Source organism: Tupaia chinensis, unplaced genomic scaffold (assembly GCF_000334495.1).
Source record: "Tupaia chinensis unplaced genomic scaffold, TupChi_1.0 Scaffold000126_2, whole genome shotgun sequence".
NCBI lineage: Eukaryota > Metazoa > Chordata > Mammalia > Scandentia > Tupaiidae > Tupaia > Tupaia belangeri.
The window spans coordinates 1,746,521-1,756,882 of NW_006159594.1; the positions used below are offsets into that span (position 1 = coordinate 1,746,521).

Below are 10,362 nucleotides of genomic sequence, written 5' to 3' on the forward strand. Positions count from 1 at the left end.
AACATTGATTATAATGATATTTGTACAACTCTGTGAATATACCAAAAACCAATGAATTGTATGTACCCTTTAAGTGAGTGAATTATATGGAATGTGTATTAAATCTCATTAAAGCAGCTAAAAAATGTGCTCAGTATATATATTTGTAAATATTATGATGATTAATAGTTGACAATTTATGAAACTGTTTAAATACAATAAATTTAACGATCTTGTGTTGTCAATAATTGTTGGTTGAGTTTACAAAGATTAATTGCACTGTTAACATCAACATTTCTCTTGTAACAAACAACAGCTGACAATATTTTCATATTTTTTTGAAAGGTTTTTTTTTTTTTTTTTTGCTATAGGGCGCATGCACTCGTCAGAAAGAGAGACAGAGAGACAGAAAGGAAGAAATCTCCCCCTTAGGGGGATGGCCACGCTGCAATCCCTTCTCCTTCATTCTCCTCTCAGGATCTTGGGCACACACACATACACGCGCCCGGCATGTTTAAGTCACCAGATCTGGAACTCGAACTGTGGTTGACTACATGGGAGTCCAGCGACAGTAGCCACTATGCTATCTGCTAGTCCTCACAAGTATTTTAATAGTCAAAAACAAAATAAGACAGGGTAATCTGTCCTCTCATTGATAATACATGTAAACAAACTAAATTTCATGTTACAAGGAAAGGTAAAGCTTATTTATGATCTAACTAGACAGGTATGAAGATTTATGAAATAAGAACTTTTTTTATAATACAAAGCCTGATAAACAGTACAAAAAGCTATTGACAGCCAACAGGTGGCATGGTGTTTAAAGGCACTGGACTCTGACATGGCCAACAGTGGTTTGAGTCCCGGGCCTGGCCCATTGCTTTCTCTCTCTCTGGTCAAAACTGAAAAATAATGGTAATAAATTTTTTTAAGTTATTGGCTAACTAACTTTCTGTGTTGAACTTGATATCCCTTCTGCCGCCACCTTTTTGAGACCCGTAGGACTAAGAAACCAGGATTTTCCCATCCTGTCTGCCGAGGTATGGGGATTATTCTTTACTTAACTCTGGGAGACAGCTAGCTCTCAAGTCAGGGGATCTTAGGCCTGCTCCGGTCGCAGTGGCAAACATTCAGGACAACGTCACCTGCCCTTTCCCAGCTCCCGTGAAGCTTACTGGGACAGTCAATACTCATCAACTACTTCACCAGTAGAAGTGAGACGCTAGAATGAGCATATTGATGGTACCAAAAAATAACGAGGTGGAGACAGGCCAACATGCACAGCCTGAGATATGGCCAGGTTCTGCTGCGGACCTGTGTGACCAGGGGTGAGTGTATAACTATGAACTCTTTTCCTCATTTTCCTTTTCAAGTCCCCAAACTTGTAGGAGCAAGCAGCATCAAGGCGGCACCTGCAGGCCTTTCCGCAGCATCCAGGGCTGCGCATGATGAGGGCGAGGATTCCTATGGTCCATTTCTAAACCCCGACTCTGGGCTTTTCTGGGCCAGTTCTCTTGTTTATGGATATAAAAGGATCCCGGGTGACTTTTCTAAGGTCACACTAGGAGTCCCGTCACAGAATCGATCCCATGGCTACGTGGTCTCCAACGACTGGCGCCGCCGGTGTCTGGACAACTGCCAGCAATGGCGGCTGCGCAATGTGGCGACTACAGAGCAAAGCCGAGGCCCGGCACCTAGCGGCCAGTTCGGGCACTACAGGGAAAGCGCGGTGAAAAAGACTGGGTACTGCGGCATCCGGGAGCCAATACACGTTCAGTTCGCGCCGCTGATTCCTTTTTTCCATTGGGTCCTTTTACTGTCAATCAATATTTGCACAACTTTTATTGGTTTAGATTCAGTCATTCTGCTCAATCTACCAATCACATGCTTCTTTCTAAGAGCATCTTTGCGTCATTAGATCTCCTCCGGAGTCTGACGAATTTAGTCAGTTCCTTTATTCCATTGGTCGCGTCAGGCCCCGCCTCTTGCTCATCCTGTTCGGGGCGGAAGTGAGAGAGCCCCTGTTCCTATTGGCTGAGATTTGCAAGGGCGGATGTCTAGGAAGTCTTTGAAGATACTAGCGCTCAGGAAGAACGACACCGGAAGGGGCAGGCTTTGCAAAGATGGCGGCGCCGGTGAGTGTGGTGAGGTTTCTTTCCTGCGGAGCTATTTTTGACGTTTTTTTTTACCCTCAGCCGCTCCGGGCAAACTGTTGGTGTGAGGGAAGGGTAGTGATGAAAAGCTGCTTCAGGCAGGTGGCTTCCTTGGCACAGGGACCAGAAACAGCAGTAGGGAGACGTAGGGTTGGAGTTACTGCCCCTCTCCAGTAACCGCGGGGACTGGCCTCGAGTTGACAAGTGCATGTGCCCAGGAGTGAGGAGGCCTGAAGTTTGGAGTATCTGAAGCAGAGAGCGGAGCGTCCCACTCACAAATTACGCCTTCTCGTGGTCCTTAGGAAAGAATGACGTTTCTTTACTCCTCTCTTTTCCATAGGGAGTGTTGGAATCAGACTTTTCAAGTGCCGTGACGCTTTTGAAAAACCTCCAGGAGCAGGTGAGTGCTGTCAGCCTTTCGGAATATTTCATCACGGATTGGCGTTGACTTTATGTGCCTCACTCCTAAACTTGGTAATTTGAGGGCAGATGCATAGATGCTGCCAATTGCTGTTAAGAGTAAAATGATTTAATGAAAACCCTTTCGTGTCAGAATTCAAATTGATTTTTGCCTCCAATAGAATACATAAAACTCCAGAAAGAAATTCTCAGAATCATTTTCCTTTATTCTTTATAGTTAAAGGGAAAGCAGATATGATCTGCCCTCTGGATGCACAGCCAATATGTATCATATAGTTCTATGCATTGTGCGTTTAACCAGTACAGATAAGTCCTCCCATCACCACTCCCTCAGTCCTCATCTCTCCCTATGGTTTGGTAAAGGTAGTCTCTTCTGCTTTAAGAAGCAAAAAGTTTTTTCTTCCTTTGTAGAACTATCAAAACCACGATTCCTATGTTTTTTTTCAGAACTGAGAAAGTAGTACTCTGGTTTAGATAACGTCTCAGATAGCTTTTTTTTGGGGGGGGGAGAGGCTTTTTTGCTATAGGGCGCGGATAACGTCTTGATAGCTTTTAGGTGGCATTGTGTAGCTTTGCTGTTCACAGTTCACAGACATGACTGGATGTAGTCTTGTCAGCTGTTTTATTTGGGTTAATTTCAGGTGATGGCTGTAACTGCACATGTGCAAGCCCTGACAAAAAGAGTTCAAGCTGGAGCCTATCCTACAGAGAAGGTAATGTGTGCTGAAAAAATGAGCATCCCCTGACTTGGTGTTCTCAATGGTTCTTTCATCGCACTGTCCAACTATCATGTCTTAGGTGTAGTAAGTGAGGGAGCTTGAGTAAGATGAGTAAGTTCTAGTTTCTGTGTTGAAGTCTAGTCTTCCCAGACAGATCACAGCAATAGATATAAGCAGTCACAGAGACATGAGGAAGGAGAGTAACTGTTAGAGGAGCCAAAGGAGTCAGGGAAGGCTTCTCAGAGCAGGTAACAGGATTTGGAGAAATAAATAGGAGTCAGGACAGAAGCAGCATGTGCAAAGGCACAAAAGGCCTGAAAGCATGGTGGTATTTTGGGAAAGGAGGAAAGTCATCTTTGTGGTTGGATGTGCATGTTGTGTGTAGGAATGGTGGAGGTTTGTCACAGAGTGAAAACTTTCCCTTTCTTACTTTCTACTTCCACCCCTCCTTCGTGCCTTTTTGAGATGGATGGGCTGCCAGCATGCTTCTTACATCACTATATGTTTCTTTGTTCATTGAACAGATATTTATTAACTTATCTTTTATAACCACAGACTTTCACTAGGTGCTTTACAGCTTACACAGTACCTTATTTGAGCCTTGTAATTACTTTGGGGGCCCGGAAGGAAATATTGTGCATATTTTACAGATAAGGAGACTAGGATCAAAAGGTTAGGTGACTTATCCAGTGACTATCAGATACCTAATTCAGAACTTAAGCTCTGTTTGTTTGTCTTTAAATCTTTTGCTTATTCCTCTGTACCACACTAGTGCTAATCTGAAGATCTTTGCATATTGCTTTAAAGATACCTAGTATGTAGGTGCTGGCATCAGAGCGAGTTTGAATCCCAGCTCTATTTCTATTACTGTATAATCTTTGCCAAAGCGTTTAACTGTTCTGAAGTAGATTTTTTTTTTATGGCTATGAATTTGTCAGTTTGATTTCATGTAGTTATCAGACTCATTTGTCTTACCTAATAACGTAACTAAAGTCATTGACCATATATGTTACTTTCTCTTGTTTTTTTTAAAAAAACCTTGTATAACATTTGCTTGAGTTTCTGCTTGTAAATATAATACACTTTTTAACTTTGGAAAATTTGCAAGATACATAAAGCCACAAGTAGAAAATGAAAAATCAACACAATCATCACTCTGAGATGACCACTGGGGTGTGTGTTTTTTTATTTATTTATTTTTTATCATTATTATAAAAGTAATACATGCTTGTTGGAAAAACACTTTTTCACACTACAAGCACTCCGTGTCTTCCTTTTCTTCATCTCACACCTCAGGGATAGCAGTTAATTATGTGTTTTCTTCCAGACGTTTTTCTATGCATATAAAAATATGTGCATCATACTTCCCCTCCACAACTGGAACTATGTTATGTGCACTTTCTACATCTCATGTTGACATAAATCCATATTAGTGTGTATTAATCATTGTTTTTTTAACCTATATCATATAATTCCATTGTACGGGAGTAAAATCACTAAGTATTTTGATTAACAAGTTAATCTAACATTTAAGTTTATTTCTTTCATGAGGAGGAGAGACAGAGAGAGAGACAGGGAGACAGGTACTCCAACAGGGTCTTCATGCTGTTCTCTACCCTCTAGCTTTAGCCAGCTAGACTGTGGCGTGCACACACCTGGCGTGTTCAGGGAGGTCCAGGGAGGTGTCTAGACTTGAACCTTCCCATGTGATGCAGCCTCTTATAGCTTAGTTACTTCTGTACCACCAGCTGGCCCCTGAAGATAGTTTTGTTTGTTACAGGATGAAAGGGAACATTGGTGGGTAGAGGCCAAGGATGGTGCCTAAAACCTACAGTTCCCAGGACAGTCCTCCATAGCAAAGAATTATCTGGCCATGTATGTCAATAGCTCCAAGATTGAGAAACAGTGTTGTAGTTGTTCTAGGGGGCGATGTCATTGATTTCTTGATGTGGTTGTCTTCTGGTAATACCCTGAGCTTTGTTTCTCATGTGTCAGCAGCATTTTCTCCATGGCTACTGTAGGTATAACTGCTTCTTGAGACTACTGCACCTACTCCACAGAGCTGATATGAACTGACTAGAGACAACCTGAACTTTGAAAAACATTATCCTATTTGCCCCAGGCCCTCTTCCTGATTCTTCAGTTAAAACTGCATCTGCATCTCTTACTGTTATGTCCACCTCAGGGTCTCAGCTTTTTGGAAGTGAAAGACCAGCTCTTGCTCATGTATCTTATGGATTTGAGCCACCTTATTTTGAACAAAGCTTCAGGAGGGTCTCTTCAGGGACATGCTGCAGTTTTGAGACTGGTGGAGATTCGTACGGTATGAAGCATTTGGTATCTCCCAATTCTCGGTTTCTAAATCCTGAACGTCAAGGCAGTTACAGAGTAGTTCTCATATGAGTGGGTGTTCAAGGCACTTACAGAGTAGTTCTCATATGAGTGGGTGTTCTCATTTTCTTTCTTTTTATAAAAAAAATAATTATTTAATTTCATTTGTTGCTATTCTTTTTTTTATTTACTTTTTAAAAATGTCTTTTATTGGGTATATTTGAGGTTTACAAAATGTTATAACAGAGATAAATATAACTACATACAGATTAGCATACTTTTTTTATTTGTGTGGTAAGAGGAGCGAAACCTGTTCCACAAAAACTTACCTATTTATTAATCTATTTTTTCGTTTTTGTATCAATTAAATTTTGTTTGTTATTATTATTATTTCTTTAATTTGACCAGAGACAGTGAGAAAGGAAAAGTGAGAAAGTAAGCCGCCAAGTCCGGGACTCAAACCATGTGGGAATGCAGTGCCTTTAATCACCAGGCCACCTGCTGGCCCCAGATGTTCTCATTTTCAAGGAAACCAATTGAAAAAAGTATTTCTGTTTTCATTTGCTCTACATTGTGCATATCTAAGTTGTGTTATCTAACAACTTCATATACAGACTCTAGTGTGTGCTTGATTTGGGGAAGGAAATGTAATTCTGTTTAAACTACCATGTTGTAGGTTTTGGAAAAGCTTCGTCCCTTGGACCAAAAGTTAAAGTATCAAATTGACAAACTGGTCAAGACTGCAGTAACTGGCAGCCTCAGTAAGTGGGGTCACTATCATAAAGTTGTGGGAACTGTGATAATGTTCCAAAGCATATAAAGTTTCTTCTTTTATTTCCTCAGGTGAGAATGACCCCCTTCGTTTTAAGCCTCATCCCAGCAATATGATGAGTAAGGTAAGGGGTTCATTGTGTTCGTGGTTTTCCTGAGGGGGCCAACATGTCACGTAGTGATGCTGCGTCTCCTGGATTCTCATACCACTTGATTTTACAACTCGTGCCTTAGAATGATGAGTATGAGGTTCCTTTTCTCCCGTTTGTTTATATTCACACTCCCCCAGAGAACTGCAGCTTTGGGTTTTCATCTCACCTGTCTGCCTAATGTTTCCTGAGTTTGTGTTTATTACGTTCCTTTTGTAGTTAAGCTCTGATGAGGAGGAAGAAGGTGAAGCAGAGGATGGTCAGTCTGAGGCTTCAGGGAAGAAATCTACAAAATCTAAGAAATACGTTCCACCACGCTTGGTTCCTGTCCATTATGGTAGGAATTGTGGCTACTACCTCCTCGGCATGGATATATTTTTCTTCTCTTTTTCTCTCTTGGATAACTCTTGCTGACTTAAATCACATAGATGAAACAGAAGCTGAACGAGAGAAGAAGCGTCTGGAACGAGCCAAGAGACGAGCATTGAGCAGTTCAGTCATTCGTGAACTTAAGGAGCAGTACTCAGATGCTCCAGAGGAAATCCGTGATGCTCGGCATCCTCACGTTACTCGCCAGAGTCAAGAGGACCAGCACAGGTCTGGGCCCCTGCAGTTAGACATTTCACTGAGGAGACTTGTCTTAGTGCTTTGGGTGAATGTGGTTAAGTCTGTTACTAAGGGAACCAATATTATATAGAAAGTGGAGTGAAAAATGTGGGATGATAGTTTCTAAAAATGAGTTTGAAATACAGAACAGAAACTAGGGAAAAAAACCTTCCCAGACTGTTTAGGCTGAAGCAAATGCCATGTGAAGAGGGACATAGTTCTGTATAGTAGAGTTTTGTTTTTGTTTTTGTTTTGTTTTTTAAGTTATTTAATTTTATCCATTGACATTATTTTATTTTATTGACATTGACCAGATAGAAGGAAAGTGAAAGCAAGCTGCCTGGTCCGGAACTTGAACCACAGTCAGCCACATGAGAGTCCATCCGCCTTAACCACCACACCACCTGCCAGCCCTGCATAGTAGGGTTTTTAAATTCCATATTTCACTGTCACATCTCTTACTATTTTGCAGAAGGCAATAGAGGCAGGTCTCCCCTCCCCCGCCAGGGTTTTGCCTTAGGGCGCATGTGCTCAGAAATACAGACACAGTGAGAGGCAAAGTGAGAAATCACCTGCCAGAGACGTGGTCATGCCACAACCTTCTTCTCTGTTCTCCTCCCAGGATCTTGGGCATGCATGCACATGCTCCTGGCGTGATTTTCAAGTCATTGGGTCCAGGACTCAGACCCCAGTCTGCCATGTGGGAGTCCAGCGATGTAACCACTATGCCATCTGCTGTCCCTGAGGCAGTTTTTATAATGGGGTTAAGAGTGCTAGAGAAATTTAGGGAAGAAAAGTAGAAAAGCAGTTATAGCTTGAATGCAGATTTTTTTATTTTGCCCAGCTGTAGTCTCTAGCTGATGAATTTCCATGAAAAGGCCAATTTAGGAAATCCTCTTATTAGAGTAGAAATATTAGAATTTTTTTGTACAATGTAAGTAAGCCTGTGGATAGGCTATGAGTTCATCTCTAGAGATGAAGGAAGTTCTAGCAAAGGACATTTAACTGGGGGTGCTCAGTCTTTATTAAGTACCATATTGATCTGCTGTGAAATTTCTTGAGACCTCTGAACAAGGGATAAGTAAATACCTGGGCCTAGGTTTTCGGCTGCAGCTTCCCACCTCCATGATCTGAGCATGCTAGGAAGTGTGTTTTTCTCTGGCAGGATTAACTACGAGGAGAGCATGATGGTGCGTTTAAGTGTCAGCAAGCGAGAGAAAGGACGGCGAAAACGAGCACATGTCATGAGCTCCCAGCTTCACTCCCTCACGCACTTTAGTGACATCAGTGCACTGACAGGAGGAGCTGCGCATCTTGATGAGGTGAGGTTGAGATACAGTGGTAGGAGGCTGCCTTCCTGCTTGCAGCCAGGTGTACGTGGGGCTTAATCCCATGAGGAACTTGGGAAGGGATGCCGGCACCCGAAGCACGCTGCCATTCCTTCACTTCTTGATCTGTCTCCAGGATCAGAATCCTATTAAAAAGCGGAAGAAGATACTTAAGAAAGGTCGGAAGAAGAAAGGTGAGTGAACCAGTAGGACTTAGGTGATCAAATTCAAGGTAGAGAGTATGAACTGAGAATTCAGCTCTGAGGATTTGCCATCTCTTCCATACTGGGCATTAATCAGCTTAGGTGGGTTTTTAGTTTCCTTTTCTCCTAAGCTGGAAATCAGCTTCATTCATGAAAAGGATCTCTGGATTTCATCCTTCAGGTTCCATAGCTCCTGTTCAGGCTTCCTTAAATATAGCAGAACTGTAAAAGAGTCTCTGGAAGGAAATGCCGTCCTATTTTAATTTCACGCCTACTTCTTGTCTTTTGTCCTGGGAAGATAAAGAGAGTACTGCCTAGGAGACTCACCCCTGTGGAGCCCTTCTCTCTAGGTGTCTTTTTTCCCCCTGTTCCTTTAGCTTTTCCAACTGTCCTTTTCTCATTCTTGATTTCCCTTCCTTTCAGGTTTTCGGAGGCGGCGGTGATTACGGGGTATACATGTATATATATTTTTGTCATCCTGGGATATTTCTAATTTCACTGTATGTAGGTTCTTCCCCCTTGGAATTTATTCATTGTTTACTTTGAACATATGGAATGAACTTTACTAATAAAGTCAATTTTATGTATGAATTAAAGCCCCTTTGTATATGTGTATAGTATGACTGGAATCAGTGGGTTTGGGGTATTTGTGGTGAGTGAGTGATAAAAATGGAAAGATGAGATTTTGCTGCAAGTATAAAAAGTTCGACCTTATGATTTTCTTTTTTTGATGCTATATTTAACTCAGAAACAGGGCTGGCAGGTGGCGTGGGGTGCTGGACTCCCACATGGCCAATCACGGTTCGAGTCTCGGACCTGGTAGCTTTCTCACTTCCTCTCCCAACTCTCTCACTCTCTGGTCAAAATTTAAATAAATAAAGTTAAATAAAATAATTCTTTAAAAAAACCCTTTAACCCAAAACTATAAATTGGACATTTGCTGTAAAAGATTATGATTAGAGTTGTAGCATCAATTCTTCTGATCCACATTGCCCCAACTTCTTGTATGATTTGTTATAATATGTACAGTTCCATGGAATCTATGTTTTGGGTTTTATTAATATATCTGACCTGGCCACCAGGTGGCACTAGTGGCTCAGAAAGCCTTTGGTGCCCATTGATTCATCAAAAGCAAGATAGAACCTTTCCACATCAGCAAGAGTTATTCTCGTCTCCACTTCTCTGAATGTTTTTCTTTTCTTATTTTTTTTCCCTCTTAAATAGCATGCACAGAGTGTTGGTTTTTTGGTCAGTCACTGAGAGTTTGTAGAGATTAGCAGAGTGAATCGAGGGTACTAGAATGAAGAGTCAGTATAATCTTGTCTTGTTTATTCTCTTTGACCCACCTTCAGCCAAGATTCAGTACCCCAGTTGTCAGTAAAGGCCAGCCCTTTTACAAAAAGCTTGCAGAAGAATGGCAGCAAGTAGGCAGCCAGAAGATTCCTAGCTTCATAGCCAAAAGAATGAAACTCCCACAGAAATATCAGCCAAACCAAGGTCAGGAGACTGGTGAGAGTTACACATCTGAGATCTTATATTCTATCCAGAGAATAACCTCTTGGTGAGAGATCCCACAGGCCTTGGATAATACAGAAAGAAAAAAAAAGAGATTATAAAAAAGAAGTTGGGTCAATATAATTGATTCATTTGAGATTAAAAAATAATACTTTGGGTCTTGTGAACATCTGATACTAATGTCTGGC

The 10,362-nt window shown here is 41.5% G+C and overlaps 1 protein-coding gene across 2 annotated transcripts; it reads left to right on the forward strand.

The window, feature by feature from the left end:
• The first annotated feature begins 2,068 nt into the window (after nt 1-2,068).
• On the forward strand, nt 2,069-9,250 carry NGDN (neuroguidin). Of its 2 annotated transcripts, none has more exons than XM_006144527.3 (11): nt 2,069-2,114; nt 2,473-2,532; nt 3,194-3,265; nt 5,457-5,594; nt 6,279-6,363; nt 6,446-6,498; nt 6,742-6,859; nt 6,951-7,119; nt 8,294-8,450; nt 8,593-8,650; nt 9,083-9,250. In XM_006144527.3, the coding sequence occupies exons 1-11, from the start codon at nt 2,103-2,105 to the stop codon at nt 9,100-9,102; spliced, it is 942 nt and encodes a 313-aa protein (XP_006144589.1). In that variant the 5' UTR covers nt 2,069-2,102; the 3' UTR covers nt 9,103-9,250. The 2 variants fall into 2 exon arrangements, with proteins under 2 accessions (XP_006144589.1, XP_014441775.1); XM_014586289.1 differs by having other exon boundaries at nt 2,077-2,123.
• The last annotated feature ends 1,112 nt before the right edge of the window (nt 9,251-10,362 follow it).

What these genes read in the sequence shown, in the direction of transcription:
- NGDN (XM_014586289.1), top strand. Translation starts at nt 2,103, where the DNA reads ATGGCGGCGCCGGTGAGTGTG. An exon ending in TGCAGTAACTGGCAGCCTCA is followed by an intron (nt 6,364 to 6,445) that starts GTAAGTGGGGTC and finishes TTATTTCCTCAG; the next exon opens with GTGAGAATGACCCCCTTCGT. An exon ending in AGTCAAGAGGACCAGCACAG is followed by an intron (nt 7,120 to 8,293) that starts GTCTGGGCCCCT and finishes TTTCTCTGGCAG; the next exon opens with GATTAACTACGAGGAGAGCA.